This window comes from Diplodia corticola, assembly GCF_001883845.1.
Source record: "Diplodia corticola strain CBS 112549 chromosome Unknown scaffold1, whole genome shotgun sequence".
NCBI classification, from domain to species: domain Eukaryota; kingdom Fungi; phylum Ascomycota; class Dothideomycetes; order Botryosphaeriales; family Botryosphaeriaceae; genus Diplodia; species Diplodia corticola.
Window position 1 is genome coordinate 673782 of NW_017971480.1, and position 18538 is coordinate 692319.

General features: G+C 56.2%; 4 protein-coding genes across 4 annotated transcripts; 3 read left to right on the forward strand and 1 right to left on the reverse strand.

Moving 5' to 3' along the window:
* Positions 1-260: 260 nt before the first annotated feature.
* BKCO1_1000209 (cell morphogenesis protein) lies at positions 261-8176 on the forward strand (the record flags this gene model as incomplete). Its single annotated transcript, XM_020269581.1, has 5 exons — positions 261-284; positions 349-1032; positions 1080-1310; positions 1361-5686; positions 5735-8176. The coding sequence occupies 5 exons, from the start codon at positions 261-263 to the stop codon at positions 8174-8176; spliced, it is 7707 nt and encodes a 2568-aa protein (XP_020135511.1).
* A 962-nt stretch (positions 8177-9138) lies between these two features.
* On the forward strand, positions 9139-9978 carry BKCO1_1000210 (copi associated protein; the record flags this gene model as incomplete). The annotated part of the gene is made up of 4 exons (XM_020269583.1): positions 9139-9158; positions 9212-9376; positions 9581-9708; positions 9806-9978. The coding sequence occupies 4 exons, from the start codon at positions 9139-9141 to the stop codon at positions 9976-9978; spliced, it is 486 nt and encodes a 161-aa protein (XP_020135328.1).
* A 1761-nt stretch (positions 9979-11739) lies between these two features.
* BKCO1_1000211 (transcription factor btf3) lies at positions 11740-14235 on the forward strand (the record flags this gene model as incomplete). The annotated part of the gene is made up of 2 exons (XM_020269584.1): positions 11740-12731; positions 12882-14235. The coding sequence occupies 2 exons, from the start codon at positions 11740-11742 to the stop codon at positions 14233-14235; spliced, it is 2346 nt and encodes a 781-aa protein (XP_020135327.1).
* Positions 14236-16049: 1814 nt separating this feature from the next.
* Positions 16050-18236, reverse strand: BKCO1_1000212 (spindle pole body-associated protein sad1 protein; the record flags this gene model as incomplete). The annotated part of the gene is made up of 2 exons (XM_020269585.1): positions 16050-18163; positions 18221-18236. The coding sequence occupies 2 exons, from the start codon at positions 18234-18236 to the stop codon at positions 16050-16052; spliced, it is 2130 nt and encodes a 709-aa protein (XP_020135175.1).
* Between the last annotated feature and the right edge of the window lie 302 nt (positions 18237-18538).

The window sequence follows — 18538 nt, forward strand, 5'->3', positions numbered from 1 at the left end:
GGGCCGAGCCGTCAGGCACTGGCTCCTCCCGTCGCTCGAGCTCCTCTCCCTGCGCGCATGGGCGTTGTTCACTCTCGCGGCATAAAATTATTGCTGCTGCCCACGCCGCTCGCACGCCCTATCCGCCAGCCGCCCATGGCCACCGCGTAGAGCGCCGTCTCTGCACCTCCAGGCGGGATGGGTGAGTAATGGGCCCCTCCGTGTTTCCAGCCGCCCCGGCATTTCCGCACACGAAAGTGCTTCCACATCGAGACGCGTGCATGCCGCGCCCCACGGCCGTCCTCGTCCGCCACATACACGCCTCGTCCTGCGCTCTGCCGCTGTTGTTTCTGGTGTTTCTTCGCGCAGCCTGCTGATCAAGCCGTTGTCGTTGCAGCTCTCCCCCCTCTGTCCCAGGCACGACAGCATGTGGGCAACCCGTCGCACCACCATTCCGACTTTCCCGCATCGTCCTCTGTCCCCTCCGCTCCCTCTCGCGACTCGTCGGTGACACGCGGCCGCGCGCCTACTGTGAGCAGTCAGCGCGGCCCGTCCTCACGCTCGCAAACGCCCGTCGTGGCCATCTCCCGAGAGCGCCCTAGCCCGGACGCGGGTGTGGAAAGGAAGCTGGAGAGGAAGCCATCGCAGTCGTACGGTCACCATCGCAACACTTCCATCGTCCATGGAAAACCACACTCGCGGAATACGAGTTTCGTTAACTCGCCAGGCACCAGTCCTCTGAGTCCGCAGGTCATATCCGCCGCCAGTGGCGTAGGCGCGAATGGCCCCGATGGCCCCTTCATGATGCAGCAGGACGAGCTTGCAGAACTCCCCGCGACCATCTCTCCGTCGGGCTCGAACAGTGGCGCAAGATACGGCACCGGCCCGCCATCGGTGAGCGGTGCCTACAATGAACAACAGTACCGCGGGGAACCCAGGCGCGTCGAACGCACCGACAGTCTCAGGATCAAGCAATCGCATGTGCGATCGCAGTCACGGCACCATCATGGCCGCACTGTGGGCGAGCTTGCCCTGCACCACCTGTTCAACGCGGTACGTGCAGAGCCTGCGTGCCGCTGGACTTTGCTAACTTCGAGTAGTTTGTTGGGCAGGCAGACCAGAAAATTAACCAATGCGTCACTGATGTTCAGGGTGCGGAACCGCGAGTGGAGGCCATATGCGGCCCCGGTGTTGACCCAGCCTTCGACCAGTTGATTTCCGCACTTGGACATATCGCGCGCGAAAAGCCGAAGCCTTTGATAGATACCTTGATGTTCTGGCGCAAAGCGAAGAGCGAGAAGGCCAGCGACAAGAAGAAGGAATTCGATCAGGTAGGGTCATCTAGCGACTAGATAATTACAAGGTCTGACCTGTTGGGCAGATGAGGGGAGCAGTGATGCCACCCGGCGATCTCACCCAACGACGACCAGGAGAACCCCAGGCATACACGAGCTTACACGCCCCTACGCATGCTACGCTAGCTCTACAACGGGAGGTTGTGGAGGCCGAGCGCAAGTCCACGGTCTCCATATACCTTCTCTGCCGAGTCTTGATGGAGATCATCGGCCAGAGCAGCTTGGCGCATGTGACGGAGGAGATGGCGGAACGACTTGAGGATATCATTTACTCCCAGCTCAAGCAGGCTGATCCTGAGTCTCTGGACGAGTCGCCTCTCCGGAACGCTAACTGGTCAATCTTTGGACGACTTCTCGGAGTCATGAGCGACATGAATTTTGACAGCGTGGCGGGACGATTCATCGCTGACCTGAAGGAAATGCAGAAGCACCTCAGCATCAAAGGGGTCCACAACAGGCCCATCGAGGGGAAGGCCGTGCTCATTGTGCGGGGAATGAAGTCCTTGGGGCTCAAGTACAGCCCGGAAGATGCTTGGAGTCGCTCCTGCGACCTGATGCAGAACCTCGCCGAGCTCTTTGCCGATGTCCACGGGCAGCCCGTCAAGTACGCTTACTGCAACCTTTTCGAGGAGTTACTGTTGCCAATCGCAGCGAATGCCACGTCTGAAGTCAACATCACGAAGTGGAAGCGCTTCCTTGACACCATCAAGCCAAGAATCTTACAAATGCTGAGCAAACCAAAACATTGGCAGGTCGCCTTCCCCCTCATGACGGTTTTGACATGTGTATCGCCTCATGATGCCTTTGCATCCCATTGGATGAGCCTTATCACGCCGCTAGGACCCAAGCTTAAGGAACGTACAACCAGGCCACATGCTCTCCGGAACATATGCCGACTCGCCTGGGTTTACCTGTATAGGGTCTCCGATTCCCACGGAACCACAGTCAGGAAGTTGGAGGAAATCATCCGATTAGTGTTCCAACCTGGAAGGAGGTCGTACCTGTCCACCGAGTCCACCATTGCAGAGCCCCTCATCCAGCTCATTCGGATTATTGGCTTCAAATACCAGGATCTTTGTTTCAAGAACATAATTTTCCCCTTAATGAACTCTGATCAGTTCGGAAGCGGCAAGGATCTAAGAGTCGAAAATCTGGAGCCAGAGAGGATGGTTATAGGAATAAGGGCATTCCTTGCCGTCATGGCCGACTTGGAAAAGGGGGAACAGCCTCCATTCCCCATATCCTTTGCAAATGACGACCTATTGTTTCCTCTCGACGCGCCTCTGCAGCCTGTCAGCCCTCGGCCCCCAGCAGGTATCCGAACGAAGGCGGTAACGGTCAAAGAGGAACGACTGTCTAGACCCGTGGTTGTTGCAGATTTTCCGGAGATTGCAAAAGAGTATTACAACAAGTTTTGCAAGATCCTTGGCGAGATTACCATTATCTGCGACAATGCTTTTGGAGGCCAAGCGGTCCTCGATGAGAAGTTCTCTACGCCGACTCCGAAGACGCCGATGGCCGAAGCGTTCAGTTTTGGGAGAAGAGACGATCACCTTGCCCCAACGGATGCCCGACAGGGCTTCTATGACCTTCTCCACGTTGCGGTTCAAGCTCTTCCCAGATGTCTCTCCCCGCACATCCACTTCAATCATCTAATCAATCTTCTTTGTACGGGCACTGCGCATGTTCAAAGTAGCATAGCGGCCTCGTCGGCACAGTCCTTGAAATCTATCGCACGACAATCCCATGCACAACAGGTAACCATTGGGTTCGCGAGGTTTATTTTCAACTTCGAGGACCGTTACGCCACCATGTCCGATGGAGGAATGCTCGGCGCTGGGCACATTGAGAGCACCCTGAGGCTCTATGTAGAGCTGCTTCAAATATGGATCAACGAGATCAAGCATAGAAGTCAAAAAGCGTCGAGTGATCCGGACGGCGATAAGGCTGCTTCACTTGGTTTCATGGGAGTCGATGCGTACGTGGACGAGATCGAATCCCACGGCCTATTCTTCCTCTGCTCGCCATCTCGAAGGGTCCGGACTTTCGCGGTCACCGTGCTTCGACTTGTGACAGAGTTTGATACAGCGTTGGGAAGGGAAAGTAGCCGGGTTATACGCATCCTAGAAGGGAGCCCTCAGGTCGTCATGGACGTCAACGACGAAAAACTGTCGGTCGCGGAGAGAAGCCGGCTGCAGAGAGGAATGCGGAAGAGCAATCTGCACAGCACCTTGGTGGAGCTTTGCAGCAGCGATGCACCCTACGACTCGACACTTTGGTTCAAGATGTTTCCGAATCTCATCAAGATCGCCTTCGAAATTTGCCCCTTCGCGATTGCCCACACCAGAAACAATGTCTGCGGGCGGTTGTTTCAGATGCAGCACAACATTGAAATGCTTGCGCAGGCACCACGGCCGTCGCCATATCCCTCATATGAAATGGCCGCCAACAAGTCACGGATGGTCACTTCCCCGGAGATGACCATAGAACAGTGGAAACTTTATCTCATCTTCGCCTGCACCACGCTGACCACCGCCAGAGCCCAGCAAGCCACATCTCAACAAACCACATCACATTCGAGAAAGGGATCTAAGTCTTCTCAAAAGGCCTCCTCAGCCAATAGAGTCTATTCGGCGGATGTACTCTTCGAGCGCGTTGCAGCACTTCTCCAGGCTCCAAACGCTGCAGTCCGAGAAGCAGCTGTCATCGGACTAGGCTCTATCAACCAAAACATCTACAGGACTCTTTTGGAATCTCTGCAACCACTGGTCGGGAAATGCAACGATGATGCAAAGTCACGCCTTGCAACACAGATGATGCAAACAACAATGCATCAGCGAACAGTGTCTGCTCCCCGTCGGGATCGTACGGTGGATTTCCTCCGGACCGAGATCACCAACGTTTATAAGCTGACCTCTCATTTCCTGGAGGACCCGGAGATCTATGGAGATGACTGGATACTTAACAATCTGGTCACCTTCACGAAGGACCTCCGTTTGTTCCTCAACGACCAAGAAGTCCAGAATGAGTGGAGCTACAGCAAGCTGAGAACACATTACTGTGGCGTCATGGAGGCGTTGTTTGAGGGCATCAACAGAACGAAAGATCCCATCCGTTGGATGCCGTTCCAAGCTCGAAAGGCCGCTTTTGCCCTAATGGAAGACTGGTGTGGTTATTCGCCTAATCAGAACCAGATTCGACAAAGGGAAGATTCCATGCGTCGCTCCCTGCTCGAGCGTGAATCGGATCCGGGCAACAAGACATACGCCACGGCTTCGATGGAGATCGAAAAGAAGGAATTACGCACCGCAGCCCTGAGCGCCATGGCAACTCTGTGTGCAGGCCCGATAAGAATTCAAACGGAAAGCGGCGTCAACCTCCAATTCGATGTGAGACGGCTCATCACATGGATTGACTCCATCTTTGACACCCTCAGCGACAAGTCTCACAGCATTGGTCGTCGAGCTCTCCGGAACTTGATCCTGCACAACAAAGATCATCCGTATCTTCTTGAGCGTTCAATCGAGATGTGCTACCTGTGCAAGAGTTCAAAGGCCCTTGAGAGTTACTTCGAAGTCGTCACCCAGGTCATGACTGAGCGGGAAGACTACGTACTGCCGTTTTTCAAAGTCCTCGCAGCGGGGCTCTATGCTTTGGGCAATGAAAGTAACCAAATTCGGATGAAGTCCGCCCGTATCCTGCGAATTCTAGAGGAGCGGCAGCACAAAAACTCAAAACTCCAAGACCTGGACATCAGTATCTCAGACAAAACCATCGCCGTTTACAAAGCTGCGCAGTTCGAGATGTCTCGGAGGCTTGCCAAACAACATTCGGAGCTTGCCTTTTTCGTCTTCTCCGAGTTTTCTTACTACTTCAATCAACTGAAGCCGGACCAGCAACGGAATTTGGTGGCGGCAATGCTGCCTTGGGTCCAGATCATCGAGCTTCAAGTCGACCCCAATGGTGGCCCAACCGCGAATTCGTGGATGCTTCTTGTGAACCTCCTGGAAATCACTATCAAGAATGGAACCATACTTCACAACGAAATCCAAGCCTTGTGGCAGGCATTGGCCAACGGTCCGCACGCCGGAAACGTCCAATTAGTTCTCGACTTTATCATCTCTCTGTGCTCAGACAAGAGAGAGCAGAACTTCGTGGACTATGCCAAGCAAATAGTCGTTTATCTGTCCAATACTTTGGCTGGGTCGAAAGTCGTGGAGTTTCTCCTTTTGAAGATCACGCCAAGATCCATGGCCCCAGAGAAACGTGAACCTATCCAAGTTCCATCAGATTGCGCCCTTTTCCCTTATGTGGCAGACCTTACGACCATTTTGGCCGCCGGCAGTAAGCAGGTAAGTTTCGAGCTGACAGCCAAGACGATTGTGTACTGACATCTTCAGTCTGGATTCTCCATGGGTCAGCTATGTCTCATTCTTTTGGTGGACCTGATGGTGTCGCCTCTTGCCCTAAACAAAGAAAGTGTGCCTTTGTTGCTCCAGGCTGTGTTGGTCTTGTGGGATCATTACACACCCGTCGTGCAGGATCAGGCGCGAGAAATGCTCGTGCACCTCATTCATGAGCTCGTCATCTCCAAGATCGACGTTGGGAACACCACTCCGGACAAAGAATACATTGAAGATTTCATCGAATCGATCAGGCAGCACAACCCCAGGGTTGTCTGGTCATACGATGATGCCAATGGAAAGGTCGAAGATGAGTCTGACTCTCGAGTCCCCGAGGCGATGCACAACGTTGCAACGGAGGTGGTGAAGATCTTCTCGATTACCTATCCAGGAATCCGCGAAGAATGGGGCAAGACGACTCTCAGCTGGGCCACCAACTGTCCTGTACGACATCTTGCCTGCCGCTCGTTCCAGCTCTTCCGTTGCATCTTGAGCTCGCTTGACCAGAACATGCTTGGAGATATGTTGGCGCGACTTTCAAACACGATTTCGGACGAGGACGATGAAATCATCACCTTCTCCATGGAGATCCTTACGACTTTGAAGACGGTGATTGAGGCGCTGACCAACAGCGATCTTATCCAATACCCGCAGCTCTTCTGGACTGCCTGTGCGTGCTTACAGACGGTTCATGAAGCCGAGTTCCTGGAGAGCCTGGCTATACTGGACAAACTTCTCGATAAGTTGGACCTTGGAGACCCTGCAGTGTTGAAGCTCCTCCGAGAAAACTATCCCTCTCAGTGGGATGGCACATTTGAGGGCCTCGCGGAGCTCGTGTACAAGGGAATCAGATCGAGCACTTGCTACGACCGAACGCTGAAGATTCTCGAGAAGCTTGCTGCTCTTCCTCCAAGCGACTTGATTGGCCCTGACGATGTCCTCCTCTTCACCATACTCGCCAACCTTCCGCGATATCTCCGGCTCTTCGAGAAGGAGGGTCGGGACTCGTTGGTGCTGGCATCGGCAGACAACATTGCCAATATTGCAGACTGCAAGGGTTACAGTGATGTTGCCGAGGCGCTGCAGTCTCTTGCAGTCATGAGATATCGAACAGACAAGGACTTCCTCACTCAAATGGTGCCCGCCATCCGAGAGGCTTTCTTCCCCGATCACGATTTCAAGACACTGGTGTTCCTGATGGGCCTGTTGCTCAACAAAAATGCGTGGGTCAAGATCAGAACCATGCAGTTGCTGTGTTTCATCATTCCAGACGTTGATATGAAGAAGCCAGAGGTGACTTCGAAGGGTTCAGATCTCATATCGCCGTTGCTCAGGTTGCTGCAGACTGAGTTCTGCCTGCAAGCCCTTCAGGTCTTGGACAATGTGCTCACAATCCCCTTGACTGGCGCGTCAACGCCCTTGGATCGACACCATCTTCGGATGAGCATGGCTGGCTCTCACTCAAGCAAAGCGTTCCGTAAGGAATACGAGCGTACCCAGAGCCTGTACGGAATCCCCGAAGAGACTGGATGGTCTATTCCCATGCCGGCCGTACACTCGGTCCTGACCAGACACAATGTGCATGCCGTCTTCTACTCCACAGTAGCGACCGAGGCTGCGACAACCGAAGTGTCGACTCCCAAAATCGAGTTCAGGGCAGAAGAATATCCGCCGTCGTTCTCCGGCTCTTATTTCCCTACCGATGACAGGACGGCCACGATGACTTCAGATGCCACGCGTGGTGATGGTCATATTGGCGACCTGGTCATGACCTTGGACAGTCTGGATGATTTCTTCGACGAGGAGGACGATTTCAATGACGCGGGTCACATGCCGTCGAGTCCGGGCATGAGCCGCTTCCAGAACGGTGGCCTCCAGATTCGAGAGCATCTTTACGATCAGCAGACGGCACCACTCCTGCATAAATCTCTCACTCGCAACGCAAGCGTTAGCTCGTTCCAGACAGGCTTTGCCGACATGAAGGCCACACCAACCCGCGACCCGGGCGTCATGACGCCTACCGCCTTCACGTCGCCGGGTGGAGGCTCAGGGCAGGTTCCCAGCCTACCAGTGCCTCGGCCAGGCATGCACTCGCGCTCAGTGACATCTCCAGCTCTCAACCAACAACGCACGCCTCCCGGACCTGGGCCCGGGCCGGTGATTGATGAGTACGATGAGACGTTATCGGATGACGACCTCACGCTCAGCCGTGCGCCAAGCAGCGATTACAGACCAAACCATTCGTTCGACCACCAAGCAAGAGGCCCGTTTGCAAACACACGTGCTGGCATCCGATCACACATGCGGCGTTTGACGGGTGGCGGCGAAAGAGACAAGGAAAAATCGCGAGACGCGATGCGAGCGGCGCTTCAAAGGAGCCCGCAAGTACCCAAGGTGCCTGATGTCTACCTGCACAACCCCAAGTCGGCGGACCCTTGATTTTTTTTTGTTGTTCCTGTTTTTCTCTCTATACGGCCTTGATCTGTATGTTCATATGGTGTTTCTGTTCGGTGCAGAATGGAGTGGTGGTTTCAGGGGATCCAACTGAGGCCCCCTCTTCCCGAAGTTGAATATGGTTTTTGTCTTTTCTTCAGCCTTGGCACGATCACGATCGTGTTTGTTTCTATTATTGCGACTCCGAGTGTAATGCTGGCATAGAGACGACCTAGCATCAGTTTGGCGTTTGATCTGTTTCTCGTTTCTGCAAGTTATACCACGTTCGCTTTCTCGTCTTGTTTTCCAGAGGCTGAGGCAGGCGTACATATCTGGGAAGCCAGAACAGTAGTGTTTTTCTGACGGAGAGGCAAGGGAGAAGGGGGTCCGGATTGATTTGATGTAAGTCATGAAGCGGGGATCATGTGGCTCGGCGACGGTGGCCGGGCAGGGAATGGAGTTCAGACGGAATGGTGCAAGCCAACCACTACAGCCGCCGCCGGTGGGGCTCTTCTCGGGGCCCTTTGAGACGTGGGAGAAAGATGCATACGTTGCTTCGCAGATCCCATTTTCACTGGATGCAGGGGCGTGGTTTCGGACGTGAGATGAGATGCAGCAAGCGTGTGCCGTGTATTGTCGTTGCCTCCGTTGTGCCGTGAGCGCACGCACGCGGCAGGCAACAAGTTGACAGGGCGTGGGGAAAGGGCTGGCTGGGGCGTGTCGCAAGCCGATGACGCACGGCCCCTTGGCCCGCCTGGCTTTCCGCAGCGAAGCCACTCTGGAGAGAGAGCGACCAAAGGCCAGAGCTTGCCTTGCCTTGGCCTTTCCCTCGCCCGCCGCAGCGCAGCAGCGCCGACGACATCACACACACCACACACACCTCCACCTCTGTGTGCGCGCCGCAACCAACACCCGACCATCGATCCCACCATCTCCCGCATTCCAGCCGCAAACATCATACGCCCATCATGGACTTCTCCGACATTTTGTAAGCTCCCTCCCTCTCATCCGTCGTGCAGACAGAGCTACACACAGCTCCAGGCAGCTGCGGGCGACGCATTGCGCAAGCCTGAGCCGCGACCCGCTCCCGCGCTTTCTCGAGACATTCGTGCTAATCGATGATGATGAACACAGCCGCATGGTCAACCTCGCCGTTGGCGTCTTCATGGTCCTCGGCGGCATCGCGCAGTTCTTCCCCATCGGCCTGTAAGACGCAACCCTCCCCAATCGATCCTTCTTCCCTTCCCGCCGTTCCTGTGCAGCAGAGAGCTCGAACAAGCCTGCGCGCCAGTGCGCGGGAAACGAGGCGGGAAGCAGAGCGGGTGAGAGATGCTGCGCACATGGCGCATGATGCTTCGCGGACGGGAAGCGAATGCGGTTTGCTGACGTATGATTCGATGCTGTCTGCAGGAAGGAGGTCATTGTTGGCGTCTACCTCGTCCTTTTCGGCGCCGCGACAGCCGGTCTCGAGTTCCAAATCCCGCCCCCGGTGGCCAAGTATGCGTCCTTCATGTTCTCGTTCCTGGGACGTGGTGTCTGTAAGTTTTCTGCCTTGTTCTCCTCAGCTCAATTGTCACAAATTCCGGGGGGGGGGGAAATGGTTACACGCGGCTGACGACATGGGGACCTTCGCAGTCTACGTCTTCGTCGGCACCGTCATCCTCGCGGATCGCTGGTTCCAGTACGTCCCCGGCACCATCATCGGCATCGTCGGCATCGCCTACATTGTCCTCGAGTACATCCCGTCCATCGAGCCCCCGGCGAACATGCGCGACGCCGACGCCGGTTGGGGCGCCGAGCAGGTTTAAGCGGACCTGCTTGCTCCGAACAACGGGTCTACGTATGAACTATCAGGACAATGACAGTTTTCAGGGCCATGGGAAGCCGGCGCTGGGAGCATGCAATGATGTCCTGTACAGCGTATTGGGATTTTTCTCCGTGCTTATGCATGGTCAAGGCAGAGTGACGGCAGAAATTTGGCGGTCTTCGGGGGGGAAGAAAGGGCGGTTGATGTCAAGAGGCAGAATAAACCTGAAGCCAATGGCGACATAGATGAATGGAGCGCGTTTGGATGATTTACAGGGGTATGATAGCAAAGTTCTGGCGGCCGCTCATCAGGGCCCTTTCCTTCGATTCGAAGTTTGATTCTTTCATTTCCTACAACGGATGTTTGCGTCTGCTGCGGAGTTGAGTGGAGAAATGGGAGGTGGGAGATGGGAGATGGGTTGAGAAGGTCAGAAAGTTCGAATTTGGCTGACTACCTTGTATGGGAAATTGTTATTACCATGGCAACGCCTCTATGAGGAAATTGACTTTTCAGTGGATTGGCCCGGTCATGACGCGACGCGTTCCAGCTGAAAGTGACAGCGTACGTGGTGTGTCACGGACACTATTACGTATGTGGTGCTTCGGCCGTTCGAACGGTGGATGGGAAACCAGAGCAAACCATGTTTCTGTAACTAGCTGTTGGTCATGAATACGGTCACCGGCGTTCTGGTTCCAGCACGCCGAAATTCACAAGTAGGCACTGGAGTGCGATGAAGGCAGCGAACGTCATTATTGGAGTACTTTTCGGGGATCACGCGGGCAAAGAAGTTAGCGGGCGGCCAAACCAAGGCCAATTTCAGCTCATCAGAGAAGCTTAGCGGGCAGGCAGAGGACGCGGCTGATAGCAGGCTAGAAAACAGGCCAATGAGGGAGACAGCAGAGGTGGTCTTGGCGCACGTTTTCCGTTCTTGGCGCAACGAGGCATGGTGGCACCGAGGCTGGCTCAGGTTGGCTCAGGCTGGCTCCAGGCTGGCTCAGGCTGGCCTCCACCTCCACCCCGTCAGCCCTATCCTGCTTCGCTTAGTCGGCCCGCACGGCAGCGTCATGCAGCCCGTAATTGGATGCCGCCCCGCCCATGACGTGGATGGAAGGAAGCCCGGCAGGCTTCCAGCAGGCTTCCAGCAGGCCTGGCACTTGTGACTTGTGGCCGCGGAAAAGCAGGCGGAACGAGTGCGGCGGGGATGCAGGAGGCCGCCATTGGTGCCATTGGTGCCATTGGTAGTGGGCAGTGGCCTGAGATGGGCGGAGCACAGCCCAGCGTGTGGCTGACCCAAAGCTGCATAGGGGCCGGCAGCATGCAGCACGCAGCCCGCAGCAAGGAGCAAGGGACCGGGGCCCTGAGCAGCTGAGCAGCCGCGCAGCTGGAGCGCGCAGCCTGCCACCCTGCTCACTCTGCTGCGGTGCCAACAGGCAGAGCGAGCGCGCGACAAGCTCATGGCGGGCCTGGCTGGTGCTGGCGAAGCTCAGGGTTGGCGGCTGGGCTCCCGGAGCTGCTGGGGGCCAATGACGACCCCCCGCCGATCGCCGCCGTCTTGGCGCATCCCTTCTCCCGCCGCGCCAAACACCGCTCTCCATCCGCTCATTACAAACCCGTGCGACACCTTGCCTCGAGTCTCTCGTTTCGCCCTCTCCCTCCCTCCTTTCGCTGAGATACCCCCGGGCGCGACCGCTCGCCCCCGCCGTTCTGGATACCCTTTGCTGTTTTGCGCGTTAATTGTCCTTAATTTCCTCGAGTCCACACCATGTCCGCCGACCACAACACCGCCACCGGTCCCGCCGCCGACGCCGTCGCCGACCACCTCGGCCTCAATCCCCCGGGCCAGCATGCTGTGCACCCGCAAGAGACGGACGCCACCGTCCCGCACACCACCCAGGGCGGCGAGCCAGGCCTCGGCCTCGGCCCGCAGGTCGTGAGCACGTCGGATGCCCTGGAGGTTCACTGCGGTCCGCTGCTGAACTACAGGCAGATGAGCGGCGCCGCCTCGGGCCGGCCCGTCTGGCATGGCAGCGTCCTCATCGTGACCACCCCCGGCCAGATTCGCCCCCAGCTGCTCCTGAGGGAGGTCGGCGCCGTCGACCGCTCCACGGGCCCCGCCCGCCCCGACACGCGCTCCTTCGACGGCTTCAGATTGTACGAGGACCCGGGCAAGGCCTTCTGGCGCTTCCTCATCGACGTGCCCCTCAGCGAATATGAGGCGCGCTGGGAGTACGAGATCCCCAAGCTGGTGCCCGTTGGAGGCGCCACCATTGACGGCGACCCCACCAAGCGCGTGTTTGCCGTGCCTTCGATTACCCAATCTATGCGCATTCTCTTCCACTCGTGCAATGGCTTCAGTGTGGGAACCGACGTTGACGCCTGGTCTGGCCCTGCCCTCTGGAACGACGTGAACCGCATCCACGCCGACAAGCCCTTCCATGTCATGATTGGCGGCGGCGACCAGATCTACAATGACGGCGTGCGTGTTGATGGCCCTCTCAAGGCCTGGACCGACATTGGCAACCCCAAGAAGCGCCAGCATTTCCCCTTCAGCGAGCAGCTCCGCGCCGAGTGCGACGAGTACTACTATAAAAACTACGTCCGCTGGTACACCACGAGGCCCTTTGCCGACGCCAATGGCCAGATCCCCCAGCTGAACATCTGGGATGATCACGATATCATTGACGGCTTTGGTTCCTACACTGACCACTTCATGCGCTGTGCCGTGTTCCGTGGCATTGGTGGAGTTGCCCACAAGTACGTACTGTCTCTCCTCCATTGTCCCAGCAATGTCTCAGAACCTTCAAATGCTTGCTCCCTGAAAACGTCGAGACACGTGTGCAAGACATGGAACTTTTCCCTTTCCGGTCTGGAATGACGAATCTTGGCTAACTTTGTTCTGCCTAGGTACTACCTTCTGTTCCAACACCATGTTGCTTGTCCGAAGAGCACTTTCACTTCGGATGCTCCGGACACTGTTGCGCCTGGTCAGGACGGAACTCCAGCCGATCCTGTGCAGATGAAGGATACTTTCGTCGCAGATGAGCCAGAAGAGGATGACTCGTACATCATCGGAGCGAAACCTGGTCCGTATGTGGAAGAGCGCAGCCGATCCATCTATTGCCAGCTCGGCGCTCGCATTGCTTTCTTGGGTATTGACGCTCGCACCGAGCGTACTCGCCACCAGGTCAATTATCCTGAAACTTACGATCTTTTATTCGACCGCTTGTCCAAGGAGTTCTCGTCCAACCGGGAGCTTAAACACCTGGTTCTCCTTCTTGGTGTCCCCATCGCGTACCCGCGACTCCAGTGGCTTGAAAACATCTTCCAGAGCCCTGTGATTGGCCCCATCCGTTTCATGAACAAACGCTTTGGTCTGGCGGGAAGCCTCTTCAACCACTTCGACGGACAGGTCGACTTGCTGGATGACCTGGATGACCACTATACCGCCCGCAACCACAAGGCCGAGCGTAAGGAGCTGGTCCTGCGCTTGCAAGAGATCGCAAAGCAGTACAGCGTGCGCGTTACCATCCTCGGTGGCGACGTCCACTTGGCAGCCCTCGGCCGCTTCTACAGCAACCCTGCTTTGAAAATCCCTGTCGAGCGTGATCATCGTTACATGATCAACATTGTCAGTAGCGCCATCACTAATAAGCCCCCGCCGCAACCGGTCGCCAACCTCCTCGCGCGCCGTAACAAGATCCACCATCTTGATCATGAGACGGACGAGACGCTGCTCGAGCTCTTTGACAAGGACCCCGGCTTCAACACCGAAGGCAAGGACGACAAGGGCGTCGGCAACAAGTCGGGCGACAAGAACCACTGCACCATGCCCTCGCGCAACTTCGCCATCATCACGGAATCATGGACGCCCAACGGCAACCCGTCCCTCCAGCCGCCCGCCACTGCCAACGGCACCACAAACGGCAACGGCTCGCTCGCCCCTCCCGCCCCTCCCGGAACCGCCAACGGCTCGACCCAGTCCGCCTACACGGCCTCGGCGCCCAGCACCGTCATGTCCGATGGCCAACCCGTCTCGGCGCCGCCGGACCCGAAGCAGAACCCGCGCCGCGCGCTGCACGACGGCGAAAAGGGCTGTGGTACGGTGCATCCGGCTGCGAGCGGCATCGATGCGTCGGGCCTGGGTGGCCGGTACGGGCTCGACATCGCATTCCGCGTCGAAATCTCGAACAAGGACCGCGAAGGCCGCACGGATGGATATGGTATGAGTGTGCCTGGCTTGGAGGTCGGGGAGGCTTGATGATAATCATGATCGAGACTCGAGGGTAGGCATGTGTTCTTTGTGTCGACGGTGACAGTGAATCGTGCGAGGATATCGCCCTGCTGTTCCTCGTTCTCTTTTGCTGCGAAATTCCTATTCATGATGGACGAGAGATGTGTCTCTTCATCGTCCTTTTTTTACGGAGCTATGCTTGTAATACTTGTAATCGTGTTTCCTGTACCTACCATCTCGCGTTTGAGCTTGGGCATTTTGGAAGAGGCAAAAGGTATTACCCCGCGAGTTCTTGAGAAAGAACTCGGCTTGATTGGTGTTCGTTTGCTCTTTTTTTTTCCCTTCGGTATTTCTTTTTGCGGATGGTGGGGGCGGAGGAACACGGAGATAGTGCAAGGGTGAGAGGACATGTGTCGCGAAGCTGTAGTCTGAATGGGTTGTAACGCAGGCTCAAGTGAATCCTTTCCTGACCACTGATGTACCCCGTTCACGTTATGATTCTCCGTAAGGTGAGGTCCTGTGCATTCCTCCTGGTCGCAAAAGCATGAGTAAGGGCCGAGTAACATTGGACTAGCGACATCGCGATGCACGAGGGCTTCCTTTGCATGACCTGTAGGTCGAAGTTGACTGTGGTGACGGCGGACGTAGGTAGGAAAGTACTGGGCGTTTGTGGTCGAAACCGAGAGGCAGGAGATCATCGTCGGCTCTGCATGGTTCCAAGTGGCTTCAAGAAGGGAAGGGGGGCCAAAAAAAAAATAGGATGGAGAGAATTGGCAGCCGATAGATAATTGGGGGAAAAACCTTAGCCGTAGATCTACATTAACTGTCACCGGAGCGAACACTGCGTCTGTTTGCCGACGTCGTGTGACGAGCAGTGGAAAGCTACGCACGTAACGAAGCCAGAGCTGCAAATCGGTCTAATGCCGAGGAATCAGGCTGATTCTTTTCGAGCGAGGCGAAGTTCCAGCATCCACCGAGGATGATCATGCGTGAAAGCGAGGCAACCTCGTGATTGTGGAGGACTGGTCTTCCCGAGTGATGCAACGATCTGTAGGCAAATATGAGGGCGGGAGATGATCGAAAATGTCAGTCTCCTCCCAAGGAATAGTCTCGGCTTTCGTCCGCACTAAGTTCTTGTTGGATGGGTGATCACAGCCGGGTGGAGGAAGAGAAGCTGATAGCTGGATGATCTATTATTGAATCTCTGCTACTACAGGTGGTTTATATGTGCGCGAAGAAAGGGATAGCAAGGGGGGTTGATCATGATGATACGATGATAAGGTTCGGGCAGCATGTGATATACGTGATGCATGTGATCTGATAATGAGGTTCATCATCTGTGAGAGTCATCTTCGTGATGATGATGTTCAACAGTTCTATTAGTGTGCTCTTCGATTGGACTCGAGCTTTGAACTATATAGTACTACAGAGTCATAGCATGGAATATTACAAAGCATTTACGAACGTGTGGTGAGTTTGGAAGTTCAAAGAGCTCGAAATAACTACAGAACAGGTACTTTCTACTGCCCAATCTGGCTGGAAATCGTGCTACCCAGGTGTTGAGACTTGACGTTTGGTTTCACAAGGCACACATCAAGTTGGTGGCATCCATGGATTCATGCTGCTGGTGCAGCCAGAGAGTAATCTATCGTCGACGATGGGGCAGTGCCCCTCCCTTCTCCCTTCCCTCCCACCGCCCGAGAACACCGCGCTATGCTTTTGTTAAAAAAAAAAAAGGAAGACAAAACAACAAAGAAACAAAAAAACAAGAAAAACCACCCGCCTGAAAATCCCCCGGGGACCCTGGGACGTGGGACTGGAGCGCTGCCTGTACCGGCCCGCTACTCCGAGTACCCGTTGAACTCGTCGACCGGCCTGCCATTCATGCGCAGCCGGTACAAGCAGGTCCAGTCCCTGCCCCAGGTCCCCGTCACCCTCACCACCACCTTGTTGACCGGGGTGAGGAGCTCCGAGTTCAGGCTGAACGCCTGAACATGGTTCAAGGCGTCAACCCTGTACTCGAAGCTCCCCACCCGAACAAACCTCTCCCCCGGCCTGTCCTCTATTGCCGGGAAGGCCGCCCGGCCCCCCTCATCCTCCACCTCTACCCAGACCTCCATCCCCCGAGGAGCACTTCCAATGTCGAGAGTGCCATCCCGAGGGATGTGCTCGACCAGGAGAGTCTCTGGCACAATCTTGTGGGGCATGATGACCCCGATTTGCGCCTTCCCGGACCCCGGAGACCTCGCCGCGCACCAGCAGTCTGTAGGCTCCTCCCAGCCCACGAGAGCTGCGGCGGGCGGGAGATCGCCGGGGATCCAGGTTAGCTTTTCGAGAGCTCTCCTGGCCAAGCCACGTGAGGCCATGGTGGGGGAGGTGAGATGAGGGTCCACGACGGCCCCCAGGCTCCTGGAGAAGAAGTTGACGGCGTGGAGAGCCGTCCAGGCGTTCTCCAACAACAAGTTGTTGGCCATTGTGTCCAGTTGGCCCTTTGGCAGGGCCGCGAGAAGGCCCTTGATCTTGTTGTCCAGTTTGCTGTTCCACGACGACTCCATGTCGGCAACACGGGTTTCCAGATGCTGGAATTGGTCCTGCACCATGCCGATGAACGTTTCCCTGTCAACGGGTGCGTTCTTCTGGATTGCATCCTTGAGCTTGGCGTCGACTGCGTCCGACAAGTATGCGTCCATGTGAGCCTTGTTGTTTTGCCAGAAGTTGGTCCAGGACGGGGCGTCGCCACGGTTGCCGGCGACAATGCCTTCTTTGGCCAAGTTGTCGCGAAGAGCGTGCCAAAAGGCGCCAGGAATCTCGGTACGACCGGTCTTTGGGTTATGAGTGAGCATGACGTACTCAGGAATCTTGCTGTGAAGGTAGATGATATCCTCCTGGACAATTCCCACCGCCTTGTCGATTTGGCCAACCTTGTTGTTCAGGTAATCAAGCCTGCTGAGTTCACCGATAATCGGAAAGGGCTGGTTGACGGAATCGAAGCCAGTGATGACGCTGATGACTTTTAGGGAGCTCTCACGCATGAAGCCGGAGGTGGTGTTGCTGCGGTCGAAGACGCTCTTGAAAGACACATCGAGGAGTAGATAGAAGAAGAAGATGGTGGAGAGGAAGCCGATGACCATGGCAGCGAACTTCGAGATGACCGTGAAGACCGAGATGATAGGAGCCAGGTAGTTGCGCATGATGCGACGTGCGACATCGTACCAAGCGGGGTTGTAGTTGGCCCATCCAACGAAAGCAGCCTCATAGAGGTCGTTCCAGCTCCTGGTGGGCAGGACGGAGCTCTCATTGGTATCGCGAGTGACGGGGCGGCTATCGTCGTTGGGAGCGGCAGACGGGCTCTGGACGTGGATGACATTGGAAACCGGGACGGCGTCGTTGACCGCGGCCGGGTGAGTGGGGATGCGAGTGTTGCCGGAAACCGCATGGCCGTCGTCATTGGGAGCAGCAGACTGGTTGGGGATGCGCTTGCTGTTGGAGCCCGAATGGTGGCTGGAGGTTGAGCGGCGCGAGGCTGTGCGAACAGAGCTAGACTTCTTGAAAGAGGAGGAAGTCTCGCGTGCTTCGGGAATGGTAGGGGGGACCCTGACGTGTTCGTCGTTCTCAGCAAGCGTGCGAGGGACAGAGACACGAGCTCTGTCACGGTGCCTCGAGAAGGTGGCGGCAAAACCCTCCTGAACAGTGGGGGCTTCAGCCATCTCGGGCGGTTCGGACAGTCGATCTTCAGATCCAGAAGCGCCATAAGCCCTAGAACCGGCGGGGCGGGTGGTAATGAGGCGGCCAACGCGACTGGCATTGGCTGGAGTCATGGAGGCACCATCACGGCGACGGTCACCGGCATCAGAGCCAGCATCGGAGCCAGCGACGCTCGGCGTGCGCGAGGCGATGCGAGTGGAGCGGCGAGGAGTTGCCATGTCGGACGGGCCAGCCGAAGAGGCGCGAGAGCCTAGACGCAAGTCAGCGGGGGTTGAGGAGGCAAGACTGAAGACGGGTAGTGACTAACGAGTCGTGACAGGCATAATGGTAGACAGGTCGGTGAGCTGGGGTGATGTTGGAAGAGCAGGAACGTGGTGGAAGGAAGCTGGAGGCAAGAAAGCTGACGCTTGAGGCAAAAGAGCTGGTGAAGAAGAAAAGTGTGGTTGGGCAAGCTTTGCAGATATCGAATTGCGCCAGGCAGTTCGGAAGTCTCGGTCGAGGATGCTGCTGAGGAAAGAGGAAAAGAAAGCTTGGGCTGAGGCGGTAATGAAGGTTTGACAGCCACCTGAAACTCACAATAGCAATTGTGGGCGATTGTGCAGGAGGCGCGGTGAGAAGGGACAAT